This window comes from Bombina bombina, chromosome 7 (assembly GCF_027579735.1).
Source record: "Bombina bombina isolate aBomBom1 chromosome 7, aBomBom1.pri, whole genome shotgun sequence".
In the NCBI taxonomy this organism is placed as follows: domain Eukaryota; kingdom Metazoa; phylum Chordata; class Amphibia; order Anura; family Bombinatoridae; genus Bombina; species Bombina bombina.
This window is the reverse complement of record NC_069505.1, coordinates 628,577,971-628,598,320: the sequence shown is the minus strand read 5'-3', so window position 1 is coordinate 628,598,320 and position 20,350 is coordinate 628,577,971. Positions and strand designations below refer to the sequence as shown.

At 40.6% G+C, this 20,350-nt stretch overlaps 1 protein-coding gene across 1 annotated transcript in view; it reads left to right on the top strand.

Moving 5' to 3' along the window:
* Nucleotides 1-20,350, top strand: part of LOC128636763 (indolethylamine N-methyltransferase-like) — a 73,250-nt gene that overhangs the window by 40,342 nt on the left and 12,558 nt on the right. The window contains exon 2 of the mRNA XM_053689744.1: nt 4,098-4,299. Within this exon, the coding sequence (XP_053545719.1) occupies nt 4,098-4,299 (202 nt within the window). The remainder of the gene's footprint in view (nt 1-4,097; nt 4,300-20,350) is intronic.

Here is a 20,350-nt window from a genome sequence, read left to right as displayed (position 1 = left end):
CCGTGTGAACGGGCTTTAGGACTAGTTATTTATAAATGATCTGCCAAATGTTTGCAAGTCCTCAACTGTACAGAGCTACGCAGACAACACGGTAATCTATGCAAGCAAATCCAATTTAATGCAGCTTGAGGCAGTGCTCCAAGACCAGTTCATAGAGGTAGAAAAGTGGATCTCAAAAAACAAACTCTTCCTAAACACTGACAAAACTGTCACAATGATCTTTGGAATGGTTCCTAAATTACACAAACTACAAAATTCCCATCTACCCATTAAAACTAAATCAAATTGCACACTGACCTCAGTCCACTCTTTCAAATACTTGGGTATGTTGTTAGACCCCAATCTATCTTTTGGCCTCTACATAGAAAAACTTGCATCTAAACTTTATCCAAAACTTGGTGCCCTGTACAGAAACAAAACCTGCCAAAGCCCTACAGTAAAGGAAAAGATTGCACAGCAAATGCTGATGCCAATCATTGATTATGGGGATGTAGTATATGCACCTGCACCGCAAACTCACCTTAATAAACTTAATACATTGTATAACTCGTTCTGTGCTAAATTGTAACTACAGGACCCACCATTGTGACATGCTTAAAGAACTAAACTGTCTGTCGCTGGAATCCAGACGTACCCTCCATCTTTCCAGCCTTGTGTTTAAGAGCTTTTCTAGGAAGCTCCCACCCTACCTGAGCAGAATGCTCTCCCCGGCTGTTCTCACCTCCTATAACCTCCGATCCAGTACCAGCACATTATTTAGTTTGCCTCAATAAAAAAAGAAAGCAGCTCGATCCTCCTTTTCCTACAGAGCGCCACAATTATGGAACGACCTCCCGCACACTTTCAAACCTTCCACAAGCCTAAAATCCTTTAAGAGATCCCTCTCTACATATCTCAAAACATAATGCACCTGTCATGGTTGATTATATATTTCCTACCTTTTCTATGTTAAATTTTGCATATGTTATGTATTAATATTGTTTTTGTATTTTATTGTACCCTATTGTATCAATGTAATATTTTTTGGACCCAGGACATACAGTACTTGAAACGAGAGAAATCTCAATGTGTCCTTCCTGGTAAATTATTGTATAAATAATAATAATAATAAAGCAGCTCTCATCCTATAAGCTGATTTGAAATTTTCAGCCAATAGGAATGCAAGGTACCCCAATATAAAAGTGGTACGAGAGAAGAGATACGGCGTGCGGCTGCACTGACCCGGAACCGGAACTGCTGATACACCTCAAGGTTATCCAATGGTAGAACAGATACTCCGGAGTGCCATAACCAGGGGGATCAAGCCCAACAGTGTGCATAAACAAGAAAAAAATGGTAGGCACTACTCTGTGTCATTTCATCTTCCGTATTGCTGCTGGTATTTCTAAGCCTTTTTTCTTTTGTTTGGCTTATATGTATTAATAATAATTAATTTTTGTCTTTTAACCCCCGAGTAGTGCCTACCATTTTTTTCTTATAAAAGTGGTACCTTGCATTCAATCTTCAGTGTGCAGCAGACGATCACATGAAGAGGACTCTCCACTTTGGATGATCGCACCAGCGCCGATCCGCCTCCTGTCCGCACGGATGAAGATGTAGTTGCCTTGAAGAAGACCTTCCCTACCGGACATTAGGAATGGTGAGTACCTATTTCGGGGTTAGACTTCTTTTTTTGGTTTTTGGGGGTTGGTGTTTTTTTTTTTTTTTTTAGATTAGGGCTTTTTTTTACTTTCATGGGCACTAAAAGAGCTGATCTTCTATTTTGTACTTTTAGGGAGGACTTAGTGTTTTTTTGGTAAAAGAGCTGATTTCTTTAGGGCAATGCCCTATAAAAGGGCCTTTTAAGGGCTATTGGTAGTTTTTTGTTAGATTAGGGGATGTTTTTATTTTGGGGTGGTTTGTTTTTAAGGGGGATTAGATTAGGAATAACTTTTTATTTTGGATAATGTAGTTTTTGTTCTCTGTAATATTAGATTTTTTTTTATTTCTGTAATCTTAGATTTTTTCAATTTTCATGTAATGTTAGATTTTTTTTATTTTGGGTAATGTTAGGGTTTTTAATAAGTCATTTATTATTTGTAATTTGCCATTAATTTTTAATCTAGCTAGTGTTTTTATTTTATGTTGGTGTTTTGTAATTGGGGTTAATTTAGGGTGTGTGTGAAGATTTTGTCTGTCTTCAGTAACATTTGACATGAATCCCAACTCTTAATTTAGCCAAATGCAGTTTTTAACAAGAATGTGCATTAAATATGACTGAAATATTAAGTGGTGTGTAACTGTGTTTAAACCTTTCCTATAAACTTGATCTAGTGTCATGAGGATAAATACGTGAGACTCAAGATAGAATAAACACAGTCGGCTAGATTACGAGTTGTGCGTTAAGGTAAAAAAGCAGCGTTAACAGGTCTTGCAGGTTTAGGGGCACCGCACACTTTTTTGGCCTTACCGCAAACCAACTTACGTAAACTTAGTAAACCCTTTTTTCTATGGGACTTCCATAGCGCCGGTATTACGAGTCTGTCCTGGGAGGCCAAAAAGTGAGCGGTACACTCTCTACCTCCAAGATCCCTAACGCATTCTAAAGTCAGTAGTTATGAGTTTTACACTACAACGCTGTAGCATAAAACTCATAACTAAAGTGCTAAAAAGTACACTAACACTCATAAACTACCTATTAACCCCTAAACTGAGGCCCTCCCGCATTGCAAACACTTAATAAAAATATTTACCCCTAATCTGCCACTCTGGACATCGCCGCCACTATAATAAACATATGAACCCCTAAACCGTCGCACTCCCGCCTCGCAAACACTATTTAAATATTATTAACCCCTAATCTGCTGCCCCTAATATTGCCGCCACCTACATTATACTTATTAACCCCTAATCTGCCGCTCCGGACATCGCCACCACCTACATTATACTTATTAACCCCTAATCTGCTGCCCCCAACATCGCCGACACCTACATTATATTTATTAACCCCTAATCTGCCACTCCCAATGTCGCCGCAAGCTACCTACACTTATTAACTGCTAATCTGCGCCCCCAACGTCTCTACCACTATTCTAAATTTATTAACCCTTTAAACCTAAGTCTAACCCTAACCCTAACACCCAATAACTTAAATATAATTATAGATCACAGTAGAAGGATTCCTACTTAGGCTTAGAACTTCTGTTAACAACAAAATACCAAGCAATTTTAGGCAGGAAGAGGAGGCTTTTTATAAGGCTGTTGCAAGAAGTTAACACCACTAATGTTAAAGGGACAGAAGCCTGACAGGGGGCTTGGCTATTAGAATAATACTTAGCATGGATTTAGGGGTTAACAGGTTAATCAGGGACTTAGCATTGTGGGGGGTGGTGGCTTACGGGCTAATAGGTAATTAGGTACTTTGCATTGTGGGGGTCGGCGGTTTAGGGGTTAATCACTATATTAGGTACTTTGCAAAGTGGGGTTGGCATATTAGGGGTTAATAGTGTATTAAGTTAAATTGCGATGTGTGGGGGTTGGCAGTTTAGGGGTTAATCACTTTTATTAGTAGTTGCGATGTGGAGGGATGGCGGATATAGGGGTTTTGACGTGTGTTTTTTTTGGGGGGGGTTTTAGGCGACTTTGATTTTTAAAACGTAGGCCCAGGCAGTTCATATACAGAATATAATCTGCCGGCGCAGTTTATGTGATTCACCCGATTCACCCTGAAACCTACGTCGCATATGTAATCTTGCCCTAGTAGTGCATTACTGCTCCTCCAGCAAAGGATACCAAGAGAATGAAGAAAATTTGATAATATAAGTAAATTGGAAAGTTGTTTAAAATGATTCTGAATCATGAAAATAAAATTTGGGGTATTGTGGTCCTTTAATCAATTGGCATTTGTTAATTAAAAAAAATGAAGATTTTAAAATAATAAATTATAAATAGAGAACAATATTAATGTATCTGCCATCTACAGACTTTTGATGTATCCAAAACTTGGTTGATTGTTGGACGTCTCTGTCAGTAAAACACATTTAGATAACATAGAACCATCAACCACAAATCAGGTTGTCATTATTCTGGTTGCTAACAAATCTTATCTTTTCCTACAGGCTGCATTAAAGGTGAACATTTGATTTGTTTGTCAATTGGTGGCATTGTTTTTCCTCTTATTCCATTGTCTGAGTTCTTTAATGATGTCACCATGTTGGAATTTAATGACATTTGCATAAAGGAATTGGAGAAATGGAGAAATACGCATGACACCGCCCATGATTGGTCGCATCTTTTCAAGTTTTCTGCAGAACGCAAAGGGTTAAGTAAATTTCTAATATCCAGGTTGCTCACCAGCTGCACGTTTGATGTAAATTTCAATTTATGTGACACCCTGATTAAAGGCTGGATACTATGTGGACATATATAAAGAAGTCACTATGAAAAAAATAGAAACAGCACATATATAATGCATATTAAAGGGACATAAAACAGTAGGAAATAACATGTTTCTAAATATATAATGGGGCCAAAGCTTACCTGCCAAACTGTTTCTGTTTTAATCCCCATTAACCCCTTTAATTGAGGCATAGGGGCCTAGTTATCAAGCCATCAACCTCAAATACGCTGGAATTCCGCAGCGTATTTGTGGCGAGGCTGATTCGCCTTAGTTATCAAAGGCTAAAGACCGGCAAAAGTAGAATTTTGTGACGTAAGCTTCGATCCGCCGGACTCAGTCCTACACAGATCGATTCTTACGTAACTCCAGATGTTCCGCACACAAGTGCGGCACATTCTCACTACTTTTGCTAGTTATCAAAAAACTAGCAGGTACGCTCGGCACTTTTATGGCCCAGCGTACCTGGTTTTCAAACCGCCACCCCTGGAGGCGGCGGATCCCATAGGAATAATTGTATTTAATTCCCTATATTAAATACAATTAATTACAATTAAATAGAATTATCTAAAGTACAAAAAACAAACAAACACTAAATTACAGAAAATAATAAAATAATTACAGGATTTTTAAACTAATTACACCTAATCTAATCCCCCTAATAAAATAAAAAGCCCCCCAAAATAATAAAAAGCCCTACCCTAATCTAAATTACAAAAATCCCTTAAAAGGGCCTTTTGCGGGGCATTGCACCAAAGTAATCAGCTCTTTTACCTGTAAAAAAAAAAGGACAAATCCCCCCCCAACATTAAAACCCACCACCCACACAACCAACCCTACTCTAAAACCCACCCAATCCCCCCTTAAAAAAACCTAACACTAACCCCTTGAAGATCACCTTACCGGGAGACGTCTTCACCCAACCGGGCCAAACTCCTCAATGAAGCCGGGAGAAGTCTTCATCCAACCAGGCAGAAGTGGTCCACCAGATGGACAGAAGTCTTCATCTAGACGGCATGTTCTATCTTCATCCATCCGGCGCGGAGCGGGCCCATCTTCATGACTTCCGTTTCGGAGCATCCTCTTCATCCGACGGGCGATGACTGAATGAAGGTTCCTTTAAATTATGTCATCCAAGATGGCGTCCCTTCAATTCCGATTGGCTGAATTCTATCAGCCAATCGGAATTAAGGTAGAAAAAATCCTATTGGCTGATGCAATCAGCCAATAGGATTGAGCTTGCATTCTATTAGCTGATGGGAACAGCCAATAGAATGCCAGCTTAATCCTATTGGCTGTTCCAATCAGCCAATAGGACTGAAGATTTTTTCTACCTTAATTCCGATTGGCTGATAGAATGCTATCAGCCAATCGGAATTGAAGGGACGCCATCTTGGATGACCTCATTTAAAGGAACCTTCATTCAGTCGTCGGCCGTCGGATGAAGAGGATGCTCCACGTCGGAAGTCATGAAGATGGACCCGCTCCACGCCGGATGGATGAAGATAGAAGATGCCGTCTAGATGAAGACTTCTGCCCGTCTGGAGGACCACTTATGCCCGGTTGGATGAAGACTTCTCCTGGCTTCGTTAAGGACTTCAGCCCAGTTGGGTGAAGACGTCTCCCGGTAAGGTGATCTTCAAGGGGTTAGTGTTAGGTTTTTTTAAGGGGGGATTGGGTGGGTTGGGTGGGTTTTAGAGTAGGGTTGGGTGTGTGGGTTTTAATGTTGGGGGGTATTGTATTTTTTTTTTACAGGTAAAAGAGCTGATTACTTTGGGGCAATGCCCCGCAAAAGGCCCATTTAAGGGCTATTTGTAATTCAGTATAGGGTAGGGTTTTTTTTTTTTTTATTATTATTTTATTAGGGGGATTAGATTGGGTGTAATTATTTTAAAAGTTGTAATTTCTTTTTTATTTTCTGTAATTTAGTGGGGGTTTTTGTATTTTAGTTTATTTAATTTAATTGAAATTAATTGTAGTTAGTTTAGGTAATTAATTTAATTATAGTGTAGTGTTAGGTGTAATTGTAACTTAGGACAGGGTTTATTTTACAGGTAAATTAATACCTTAATAAAAACTAACACTAACCCCTTGAATATTACCCTACCTTGAGACGTCTTAATCCAGCCGGGCCAAAGTCCTTCAAGAAGCCGGGCAGAAGTGGTCCTCCAGACGGCAGAAGTCTTCATCCAGGCGGCATCTTCTATCTTCATCCTTCCGGCGCAGAGCGGGTCCATCTTCAATCCAGCCGACGCGGAGCATCCTCTTCCATCGACGTCTTAACGAAGAATGAAGGTTCCTTTAAATGACTTCATCCAAGATTGGATCAGCCAATAGGATTGAACTTCGATTTGATTTTTACTACCTTAATTCCGATTGGCTGATAGAATTATATCAGCCAATCGGAATTGAAGGGATGCCATCGGCTGGATTGAAGATGGACCCGCTCCGCGCCGGAAGGATGAAGATAGAAGATGCCGCCTGGATGAAGACTTCTGCCATCTGGAAGACCTCTTCTGCCGTCTGGAGGACCACTTCTGCCCGGGTTCTTGGAGGACTTCGGCCTGGCTTGGTGAAGACGTCTCAAGGTAGGGTGATCTTCAAGGGGTTAGTGTTAGGTTTTATTAAAGGGGGATTGGGTGGGTTTTACAGTAGGGTTGGGTGTTTGGGTGGTGGGTTTTAATGTTGGGGGGGGGTATTATATTTTTTTTTACAGGTAAAAGAGCTGATTACTTTGGGTCAATGCCCCACAAAAAGGCCCTTTTAAGGGCTATTTATAATTTAGTATAGGGTAGGGATTTTTTTTTATTTTGGGGGGCTTTTTTATTTTATTAGGGGGATTAGATTAGGTGTAATTAATGTAAAAATGTGTAATTTCTTTTTTATTTATGTAATTTAGTGAGTTTTTTTCGTAATTTAGTTTATTTAATTTAATTCTAATTAATTGTAGTTAGTTTAGGTAATTGATTTAATTATAGTATAGTGTTAGGTGTAATTGTAACTTAGGTTAGGGTTTATTTTACAGGTAAATTTGTATTTATTTTAACTAGGTAGTTATTAAATAGTTAATAACTATTTAATAACTATTCTACCTAGTTAAAATAAATACAAACTTGCCTGTAAAATAAAAATAAAACCTAAGCTAGCTACAATGTAACTATTTTTTATATTGTAGCTAGCTTAGGGTTTATTTTACAGGTAAGTATTTAGTTTTAAATAGGAATAATTTAATTAATTGTAGTAATTTTATTTAGATTTATTTAAATTATATTTAAGTTAGAGGGGTGTTAGGGTTAGACTTAGGTTTAGGGGTTAATAACTTTAATATAATGGCGGCAACGTTGGCGGCGGCAGATTAGGGGTTAATAAATTTAATATAGTTGCGGCGACATTGGGGGTGGCAGATTAGGGGTTAATAAATATAATGTAGGTGTCGGCGATGTTGGGGGCGACAGATTAGGGGTTCATAAATATAATGTAGGTGGCGGCGGTGTCCGGAGCGGCAGATTAGGGGTTAATAAGGTTATGCAGGTGGCAGTGATGTTGGGGGTGGCAGATTAGGGGTTAATAAGTGTAATATTAGGGGTGTTAAGACTCAGGGTTCACAATAGGGTGTTAGGTGTAGACATAAAATGTATTTTCCGATAGGAAACAATGGGGCTGCATTAGGAGCTGAACGCTGTTTTTTTACAGGTGTTAGGTTTTTTTCAGCCGAATCTGCCCCATTGTTTCCTATGGGGAAATTGTGCATGAGCACGTTCAGCCAGCTTACCACTACCGTAAGCAACGCTTGTATTGAGGTGAGATGTGGAGCTAAATTTTGCTCAACGCTCACTTTTTAGAGGCTAACGCCGGGTTGAAAAAAAACCTGTAATTCCCAGCATTGTTGGGAGCGGTGAGCTTGAAATGAACGTTAGCAATGCACAGCTTTACAGACAAAACTCGTAATCTAGCCGTTAGTTAATTGTAGTTATTTTATTTATATTTATTTAAATTATATTTAAGTTAGGGGGGTGTTAGGCTTAGACTTAGATTCAGGGGTTAATAACTTTAATATAGTCGACGTTGGGGGTGGCAGATTAGGGGTTAATAAAATTTGACTTAAATGAACAGTTACGTCCCACTACCCAGCTCAAGACCACAGCGGCAATAGTTCACAGTAAGAAGAAAGTCACCCGGTAGGTTGTGCAGTATTTCTGTGTGCGGGGCTCCACTAATGTGGTTGCAGGTCAGGTACCTATTGAACCGGAGCGTTAATCCAACTCCGTCCAGGATCATCACTCCGCCAGCCCCCAAGCACTCACTCCTTACATGCTCCTCAGCTCGATCAGGGAGATAGGCACCAACCCCGGGTGAGCATTCAGATGACCCTTGAAAACAAATCCAACTGCCAGCGTATCAGCTTCCTCTCCGGTTAGCGTTCAATCTGCAGCCATGACGTCAGCCAATCAGGGTAAACTGTAGGTCCGGTATTCTCGCCAAGGCTCAGCTGGAAGTATTAGACTCAAAGCAGCAAAAAAAATGCCAGCAAGCCTCAAGGCGTTGAAAATAAAAGTTCTTTATTGGAGAAAAGTATTTAAAATAGCATAAAAGTTTAAATCCCAAGCATCAGTGGTAGAAACAAGTCCTACGTGTTTCGGCAGACCCCTGCCTTATTCATGGACATATTACTTAAGGTGTCAAAGCTCATTAAATACACCTGTGTCCCCAGGTGTGAAACCACATGTTGCTATTCTTAAAGGGATATTACCTGTTAGTGAAAATAATCTGACCAAAACATACAAACAATTGTAGATAATGGACAAGTGACAGAATAGTCAGGGATAGATAAAGAGAGTTAAGTAAACCTCCACAACAAGAATTAGCAGTCATCTGTGTATATATATATAAAAGTTACCATAGATCTGGTTTTGGCATAACATGTGTTCGCTTTGGGATAGTGGTAACATGGTGAAAACAACTATTGAATAAATAAAAGTAGAGAATATATAATTCTCAAATGGGTCATAGTGTGAGATGAGCAAAACTCACAACCTGAAAAGGAGGCCGACCCTACATAAGGAATAAGATCAATGTATCAATACGTGAGTAGATAAGGGTAAATCATCAGCCTGCATGAAATGCTGACTTTAAGAGTGAGCCATGCTAGATATATCAATAGGCACGCATTCTTAAGGTATGCATTCACCCACATGTTCCAATGTAATTATAATCCACAGAAAGTTAGAATCATCATAAATTTAAATATGTATCCAATACATCATGTTGGAATTAAATAATATTAGAAATGCCAGTAATCCAAAATGTGTGCATGAATCTGGCTACTAATAGTCATATAGTGGAAATAAATGCTTATGCAACCATAAAGTGAGTTGTCCATACATGACGGCATGTCATACTCTGCAATGGAGCAGGTTCAGGAGTAAGGAGCTGTTGTGCAGAGGTGTCAGGTTTTGGGGTTAATGTTGTGTTTTGTATGCGTGAGTCTTTCCTTTTAGGCATAATTAAACAGGTACAACATTTTAGGAAATAAAGGAGATGGTTTTATTTATAGGATAAAGCAATGTAGAGATATGAAATTAGATAAGACAAAGTTTATAGGTTGTAGTATAAGGCAGGAATACAGTTCTTTGTAATAACAGGCAGGAATGCAGGGCTTTGTAATAACAAACAGGATATTTGCATATGCTGTAGACTTGAACTGTGTAATAACACTCAGGAAAGCAGGCTTTGTAATAACAAGCAGGATACTTGCATATGCTGTAGAACTGGAACTGTGTAGTATCAGGCAGGAAAGCAGCGCTTGTATAACAAACAGGATACTTGCATATGCTGAAGACTGGAACTGTGTAATAACACGCAGGAATGCAGGGCCGTGTAATAACAAGCAGGATACTTGCATATGCTGTAGACTGGACACAGTTGTAACAAACTGGAAACTTGCATAAACTGCAAACTGGTACTTAAAGGAAACTTGCATAAACTGCAAACTGGTACTTTAAGGAAATTTGCATAAACTGCAAACTGGTACTTTGTAGAAACAAACAGGAAACTTGTATAAACTGCAAATTGGAACTTTGTAGAAACAAAGAGGATACTTGCATAAACTGCAAATTGGAACTTTGTAGAAACAAACAGGATATTGGCATAGACTGCAATTTGGAACTTTGTAGAAACAAACAGAATATTGGCATAGACTGCAATTTGGAACTTTGTAGAAACAAACAGGACATTTGCATAGACTGCAATTTGGAACTTTGTAGCAACAAACAGGATATTTGCATAGACTGCAATTTTGAACTTTGTAGAAACAAACAGGCTATTTGCATAGACTGCAATTGCAACTTTGTAGTATCAGGAAACAAGCAAGCAAAAGTACCTGAGTCAGTCCTAAGGAAAGAGAGTTTTAGGCAAGATCAATTGCCAGGAAATCAGTCCCAAAATGAAACACAGTGCCAAGGGATTATCCAGAAGAGTAGTCAGTAATTGAAGCAGAAATCAGGAACCAGGAAATCCAACAAATCTGTATTTCACACAGGATACAGGAGCAGAGAGTCTTTCAAAGTATCACTCTTATTGTCAAGGCACAGAATTGTAAACAAACCTCCCAGATAAAGCAGGCTGCTGATTACATGATTTGTTTCAGCTGGCAAGCAGGTGGAGCCAGAGAGCCAAAGTTGCAGCAAACAGAAAAAACACAATATTATTTTCCTGTGATCAAGCCATCTGGTGGCATAGTGGTAAAACAACAGGCTGGGAAAGAACAGCAGCAGAAATTCCAGGCTGAACCATGGTTCAATTCCAGGCTGAATCATGACACGGCAGAAGCAGAATGAAGAGTGGCATAGCAAATAATTATGCAAGAAATAGCAAATAACAAAATTATGAGGTTCTAACGCTCATGGGTCCAGAAGTTAATAACATCCCCATCTATATTAAATCCTGTAGGTCTTCTGGTATGTAGCTTAAAGATCCAGAAGGCCTCTTTGTATAACAACTTAGCAGAGCGATCTCCTCCATGAATGCAAGGTTTAATATGGTCAATCACTTGCCATTTAAAACTTGCAACTGCTTTATTATGAACATGTATGAAATGCCTGACCAAGTCAGAGCATTCAGTGCCATTTTCGATATTCTTCAAATGTTCTCTAATCCTGCTAATGCCCTCTCGGGTGGTGCACCCAACATACTGTTTTTTGCACTGGGTGCATTCCACCAAGTATATAACAAACATGGTTCGATAGTTAGTTTAGGTATCGAGATCGAAAACCTTCCGAGTGACACAAGACTGGAAGTTATGTGTGACTCGGGTAAATCCACATGATATACAATTGCTAAAGGGGCATTTATAATGTCCTTTAACTTCCAACCAGCTACTTCTCCTAGTAGAGGACTGGCGCAACAAACTAGGAGATAATAAGTTGCCCAGGGTACACCCTCTCCTTGGTACGAAATTACAGTCTTTAGACACAAACTCTTTAAGGCTGTCTTCAGCTGTTAATATTGGCAGATGCTGACTCACAATGCCACAGATATCATCAAATTGGGCACTATAAGCTGTAATAAATGTAGGTTTTGAAGAATCAAACCCACTATCTGTTTTCGTCATCAAATTGGTGCCAGACAAAAGCTGTTTCCTGTCCAACCGTGAAACCTCTAAGAGCGCACGCTTAAGCACTTTCTTCTTATAACCTCTAACCAGGAGGTTATCCATTAGAAGCTGTCTCTCTTTTATGAAGTCCAATTCATCCATGCAGTTCCTTTTTACACGGATGAACTGGCCTTTAGCAACACCAAAGCCAGCATACCTGGGGTGATTGTTCCTGCCATGAAGTACAGAATTGGTAGCTATTGGCTTCTGATACAATGTTGTTTTAACACTATGGGTATCTGTATCTCCTATCAAAAGGAGATCAAGATACGGTATTGACAGTCTGTCACACGTGTAGGTGAACTGAAGATTAATACTATTATCATTCAGATAGCGGATGAAATCACCAATTCTCTGATGACCCCCTGTCCAAATGAACAGGAGGTCATCAATATATCTCTTATACATTTGGATGTCAGAGTGAAATGGATTCTCCTCTCCAAAGATGTGGCACACCTCCCACCAACCCATAAACAGGTTGGTGTAGGTGGAGGAAAACTTCGCCCCCATAGCAGTGCCACGTCTTTGGAGGTAAAATACTCCATCAAATTGAAAGATGTTATGACAAAGTAGAAAGTTAAGAGTCAACAACAAGAAGTTCTTTAGGACCTCATCATATTCACTAAACTTATCCAACATATAGGATACAGCCTCCAAGCCATGTGAGTGAGGAATAGCAGAATATAAGCTAACTACATCTACTGTTATCCATTCAGTTTGCTCAGTCCACACTATTTTTTCCATACACTTTAAGAGGTGCTTAGTGTCCCTCAAATAGGAGGGAAGGTTGTAAACTATTGGCTGGAGCAAGGACTCAACCCAGGTAGACATGTTCTCGAAAAGGGAGCCAACGCCTGCCACAATAGGTCTCCCCTTCACCTCCTCAAGGGACTTATGTACCTTGGGGAGGTGATGGAAAATGGGTACAACAGGGTGTGGCACATACAGGAAATCTGCTGTATCTTGGTCATAGATCCCCAATTCGAGACCATCATCTATAATTGATTCTAACCGTTTCCCAAATTCAATAGTGGGATTACAGGTCAAAACTTGGTAGACATCAGGATCACCAAGTTGTCTCATGGCTTCCTGTATGTATAGTGTCCTATCCTGCACCACCACACTTCCCCCTTTGTCGGCCTGCTTGATTACAATATCTTCCCTTTTCTTAAGGCTCTTTAAAGTGAAAGTAAAGTTTACTACATTCGAAATTATATTAATACTCTACATGTTCAATATATAATTTTCGCCTGTTTAGTTTCTTATTTATTTTTATCTAATCCTTTATATTCAACTTCTTTATTTCCCTACCGTTATTACCTTTACTCCTCCCACCTTCCTCTTCCTGTATTTTGTAGTCCTTTCGTATAGAGCGGTCCCACCCGCCCTACACGTAGTATTCAAAGCTCGTTCCCGATATTGCTAACCAATGCGCATGCGCGAATCGGCTATCGTCGTCCAAATGCGCATGCAAAGTTTATCATCCCCTATCGTAAATGCGCATGCGTCAAACTTTCGATACATAATACTCAATGAATACAAAGAATGTATTCATTCAGTATTATGCTATTAGTGTGTACCGGACGCTGTATTCTTTTCACAACGATATCAGTGATTTGCGATCCATCAGAGGCTAACTGCATTCTAAATTTTATAATAGTAATACATAAAACACCATTTGAAATACTATAAATTAGACAGCGCTATATATATATATATATATAAATTTACATATGGATTTAGTAAAGGGTACATAATGAAATAAAAATTTTCAAGATCACATAATTTTATATGTAAACAAGGCAGAACTGCGTTTATATTTACAAAAAAGACTTATATTCAAATCGATGAATGTAATACATATAGAACATAATGATACTTTGTTATTCTTTCCTTTATTTGATTTACAAATAATGCAAACAAATCGTAATTTTTTTTTTTTTAAATCATCAAATTGCAGATGTAATAAAAAGTAAATTAGAAGGAGTACAGTTTAGATATGTGAAATATATAATACAGCTTTATAATATTACCTTTAAAAGTTAATTGCAATGCCGGGTTTGAAATACTATACTAATAACTAAATACCGCTTAGTTCTTTTGAAGTGGCAGAAGCCGTCTTGTACGCTGAAAATCTTGGCAGCAAATGATCAGATCCAATACGCATGCGGTAATTGTGAACGCGCGAACGACATCAATGAACTTTCATTGTACTCCGCGCATGCGCATTAGATTCAAGCAGGCTGTGACGTAGCTTTCTGGCCGCCTATCGGCCAGAAAGACTATTGGTTAATAGAAACAACGTGACCAGGAAATAAAGTTACTGAGCAGAGACGGGCTGAATTGAAGAGTAAAAAAATGTGCGGATAAATGCGGCGAAAATGGTATTTAGGTGCACAATATAAAAAAATCATGAATGAAACTTCTAATGATTTTTAATAAATTGAGTCAATATGCATAGCTGATTAGATAAGTTTACTTTTACTTTAAGGCTTGTGACTGAGCTACTCTCAGGTTAGGTCATGGATGTCGACTCTCCGTGGAAAGTTTGATTAAATCTTCCTCAATTCTGCGATGGAGTGCTTCCAAAAACGGTCCTCTCTCCCTAGTAGGATAAAAAATAGACATAGGTCTGTAACCCCCATGTGTAGTCTTAAGGAATGACTTATATATTGGTGTATCCAAAGCTAGCTCATGAATGTTAAGATAATCACTTGCCTCACTGAAGTCAACTAAGTCATATGGTTTAGGATGGTCACTCCCTCTTGTATCAGAGTCCTCTGTTATAACATTTGTCTGTGTGTCTTTATTCCAAAAAATGTTCTTAAGTGTTAGATTGAGAACCAGTTTATTAACATCCACAATAGTGTGGAACCAATTAAATTTAGAGGTTGGTACAAAGCCTAAACCAAGGCCTAAGACTTAATTTTCATCATCAGTAAGCATAGTGCTTGAAATATTTATAACATTTAGATGGCATATTTGTTTCGACCTCCTCGTCTGAACCTTCCTGCTCCTCTGCCTCTTTGTCCTCTTCCTGCGCTTCCTCCCCCCTCTCCTAGATTGTGGTCCCTGTGTTCTCTATTAGTAGAACTAGGTTCCACATCATATGTTATGGGCCTAGAGTCATTGCCCTTAACCGTTAAAAAATCCTGCCTGGTTTTTTTATTGCTGGAGTTCCTAGTTACAATAGGATCTAGGTGAATAATACTTTTAGTCTTAACAGCCTGTTCTGCCTGTGTATTAGTATGTTGGGAAATGGGGGCGGGAGGTAAACATAACTGTGTATCTATTGTAATTGTGAATCTGGAAATGACACATGTTTGTCCTGTGGGTATATCACATTCCTACCTCGTGATCTAGATCTAGACCTAGATCTATACCTATTTTGCATTGTGTTGTTATGTGTGTGCCATGTATAGACTCTGTTATGTGAGTGGTCATCACTATCTCTCAAAAAAAATTCAATTTGAAATTATCTAATTCAACACCAAATTTGTTAACAGATTCTTTTAGCAGCATATCCATATCAGTAAATTTAACATGCATCGTATAGTCATTCATTCTCAGTCGTAATTCTGTTATTTCCTCTCTTATTTTAACCAGGGCTGTCTCTTTAAAGGTAATGATCAGCTCCATAAGCCTCCTTGAACACTCGGTTAGAATAGTGTTCCATTTGGATACAAAAGTTGGATCGTCAACCTGAAAGGTGGGATATTTATTTAAGCGTAGGCCTCTAGGAATAAGGTCCATCATAAGGTATTTTTCTATGGCCCGCTTATCCCACCACACCTTGTATTCCTTAATAAGAGTCTTTTCCATCTGTAAGAAAATATCACTAATAGAGAGTGTCTCTCTTTGGTTGACAAATGTATCCTCAATAGTTAGTCTCTCCATGTCCATATTCACAAAAGATTGTAATGAAAACAAATCTCGATTCTCCATTATGTAATTGTTAAAGATCACTCCCACAAGATAATACTAATATCGCCAGTAGAAAGTAGTAACTACAGGAGGACCAGTCCCAAAATACAGTTATTGTCAGACAAGGTCAAGCCGTGAGTGAGAAATGAAAATCAGACTCAAATGAACAGTTACGTCCCACTACCCAGCTCAAGACCACAGCGGCTAGTGTTTGCTAGGCGGGAGTGCGGCGGTTTAGGGGTTAATATATTTATTATAGTGGCGGTTATATCCGGTTTGGCAGATTAGGGGTTAAAAATTTTTTATTATAGTGTTTGCAATGTGGGGGGGCCTCGGTTTAGGGGTTAATAGGTAGTTTAAGGGTGTTAGTGTACTTTTTAGCACTTTAGTTAAGCTACGGCGTTGTAGTGTAAAATTCTTAACTACTGACTTTAAAATGCGGTACCAGTCTTGACAGGAGAGGGTGTACCGCTCACTTTTTGGAAGACTCGTAATTCCGGCGCTATGCAAGTCCCATTGCAAAAATAGGATACGCAATTGATGTAAGTGGATATGCGGTATTTCCGAGTCTGGCCGAAAAAGTGAGCGGTACACCTGTACCTGCAAGACTCGTAATACCAGCGGGCATTAAAAAGCAGCGATGGGACCTCTCAACGCTGCTTTTTAAGGCTAACGCAAGACTCGTAATCTAGGTGACTGGGTGCTAACCCACACTGCAAGCACACCCAATCAGCTTCTGTGCTGCAGACACCAGAGTGTACCGCCTACCCATAGACTATTAAGATTTAGCTCATGTTGCCTTACAAACTTGGATTCAAGGCCATATGAGTGCAGCAGGTAAGCGCTCTGCTCTGTGCAGGGCCGCCATCAGGGGGTGACAGGGGTAACTCCTGTCAGGGGCCCAATAGGCGAGGGGGGCCCCATGAGGCAAGAACTAAAAAAAACACCAGTGTGTACTACAGCAGAGTGCTAATTGAGCATGGGAAATGTTATTACAAGGAGTAAAGTATTAGCATTTGAGAGGATTTCTGAGTGTGCACTAAACCACTATTCACAGTGTGAGACAGACTTGTCACTTTGTTTGTACAGTGTGTGCCTGAGTCAGACGGCAGATCATTTTAATTTGCAGAGGAGGTAGGACTTACTTAGCAAATGTTTTTTATTTCTTTGTGCAATTTCGGATTGTAACTTCAGTGTGGTAGTAGTGGTATGGTGGGGCCAGGGGTCTATAAAAACACATTTTTTTTAGCAGCAATGTATTTATAATTATTTGACAATGCTGTCAAAATTCTATATTTAAAGCCATGCAGAAATGTTTCCTCCTCAATACCTAAATGGTAGGTGCCCTTTTAGCAGATATGCATTTTATATATATATATATATATATATATATATATATATATATATATATATATATATATATATATATATATTACATTCCAGTTTACTGACCCTTTAAGGACTTTCCAGATGAAAGGAGGCATTTTATTTAAGATTTTTACATCTGCATAACATGTTATACTCTCAGACTAATATTGCTAAGTGTTTGAAATGAGACAGGTTAACTTAAAACTGTTCAGTTTACACTACAGCTGACTTGATTTTGAAATACATACAAACAAGCCTAAATCCTGCATTTATCCAGATTTAATGGTATGAGTACAACAGATTATGGTTCCACCAAGACCATATAAAGTACAGCATTTTCAAAATCCACAAGTACAGCTGACAGATGGGAACATTTGTACACTATATTTGAAGTGGTGCTCTTGGTTGGGAAAAAAATAAACAAACATATGTCAACCTTTTAAAAGTACTTTGCTTCATCTAGCCATCTACACAGTTCATTAATGTACCATTTTTTTAATTGACAGAATTATTTTTGTTTGCACATTTACAAATATGATTCTTTAAAAAGTGATCTCTTAATTTCTGCAATTTTTTTTTATCACGCATGTCACACTGTGGATTTAGGGGATGCAAGGTGCATAGATATTTTCTTACTGTGAGTGTTTCTGTGGTTGTCTGTGTTTCTGTCTTTGTGCTTTGCTTTGTGTCTCTATGAGTGTGTATGTATTTTTTTTCTGTGGGTCTCTCTGTGAGGGTGGGTGTGTATGTCTTTGTGCATTTTCTGTGGATGTCTGTGAGGGTGTGTGCATATGTCTTTGAACTTTTTCTATGGGTGTCTCTGTGAGGGTGTCCGTGACTAGCCCTTGCAGTGTCCGCCACAACCTTAGTATATCTTTTCTTTCTGATTAAATAATAGGAATTTAAAAAAAAATATGTAGTGTGAATAAAGTTAGTGGCTTGTCAAGAGACTTCTAGTGATATTGGGTAATAAGTTATGGAATAAAGCCTGAGTCAAATACTGGATGTGTATCTGCATCTGTATAATAACGCCCAGCTCTATACAAAGACACAGTAGTGACACTGGCTCATAGGTATAGCCAGAGGAGGGATGGTTATAGAATCAGTGGTATCTGCATCAGTATAATAACACCCAGCACTATATAATGACACATTAGTGACACTGGCTCATGGGTATAGCCAGAGGAGGACTGGTTATAGAATCAGTGGTATCTGCATCAGTATAATATTACCCAGCACTATATAATGACACAGTAGTGACACTGGCACATGGGTATAGCCAGAAAAGGGCTGGTTATAGAATCAGTGGTATCTGCATTAGTATAATAACACCCAGCACTATATAATGACACATTAGTGACACTGGCTCATGGGTATAGCCAGAGGAGGGCTGGTTATAGGATCAGTTGTATATGCATCAGAAAAATAACAAGAAGCACTATACAAAGACACAATAGTGACACTGGCACATGGGCATAGCCAGAGGTAGGCTAGTTATAGGACCAGTGGTATCTACATAAGTATAATAACATCAAGCACTATAAAATAATGTTTTTAATTTCAAATGTACCTTGGTGTCCTTCACTAAGGTCTGTACTTTGGAAAATGGTAGTGAAAGGCATATTTGTGCATGTAACGTCTTAAGGGTTATGCTGCCTGACTGAAATGTAAAACTGTGCAGTGTGTGAGTTTGCAACAATTGTTGCAATATGTGGGGTGGGGACTCTTACCTGTTATAAAAGTGCATGGATACTGGAACACTTCCTCTTTCTTGTCTGCAACTGCTGGAGAAAGGTTTTTTCTGTTTTTGCTGGCAAAATGGTGCGGCCTAGGCGTCAGTCTGTTCCTCCGAAGCGGATGAGGGAGTCTTCGCCAGTGACACGGCGAGTATCTGTGAGGGGGAGAGGTGGCAGTTTGGTTAGTGAGGTAGTAGGCCCTAGCCCTTCTCAAGGGGTGGGCCTCACCCCTTCCCGGGACTCTGGGGAGCCCTCGGGAGTGTCTTCCTCCCCTTCCCTCTTCCCGGGGTCCCAGGGGGAAGATTTGGAGGATTCGGGGTTGGGTTCAGGGGGTGGCGGTGGGGTGGAAAGGTCTCCGGTTGGCTCGATCGGCCTCCCGGAGGTGTTTAGGGCCCGGCAGCCTGAGTCGGGCAGGGGGCCTGGTAGGCCCGGATCAGGGGCGCGTGGTGCAGGGCCGGGGGTTAGTGAGCGGGCCAGAGGGCCTAGTGGCGCAGGGTGTGGGTGAAGGCCCGACTTCAAGCGGGAGGCCTTTGGGCCTACGCCGCGTGTTGCAGGGCGAGCAGGAGGGCCTAACTTTAGGCGGCGGGCCTTCGGGCCTACACCGCATGGTCGCGCCTGGTGGCCTAGTGGGTTCCCCCCCTACCCCGGTGGCCTCCGATGGCGGAGACTACGGCCTGCAGGGTGCCCCCTCAATCAGTGGTGGCCCCGGTGGGTCTGCGGCCCCTCTTTGGGACGGGTACTTACCTAACTTACCTGTCCCAGAGGCGGCACGGGCGGCGGTCGTGGCCTTAATCCAGGCCCTTTCGGCGGGAGCAGGTCCGGGCGTCGCGGCGGGTATGGGGCAGTCTGCCATCGTACACGGTGGTCCGGCGGGGTCCAGGCTGGAGCGGCGGGCAGGGCTTCTTCCCTCGGTGGAGGCCTTCGATCGGTGGTAGGCGCGAGTGACGTCACTTCCGGTAGTCGCGTTAGTGACGTCACTTCCGGGCGCCGCGCGTGCGACGGCATTTCCGGTTTCGGGCGTGGCGGAGTCAGGTCGACGGATGGAGGCGCGGAAGGTGAGTCGGGAGCCCGGGGATCCGGGAGGGGCAGCACCGGACAGGCCGCGGCGGTGAGAGGACATGTGGGGGCAGGCACTCGGCAATTGGAGACACTTGTGGGGGCGCATGGCAGGCATATGGGTGCTGGCATTAGCGGGCCCGAGCCGCAGGCTGGGATGTCCATGGGCCTTGGGGTTTTTGGTACTGGGGGACTTGTTGGCGCGGGGCACCGGGGCGGGGAGGGCCTGGCAGATATGGC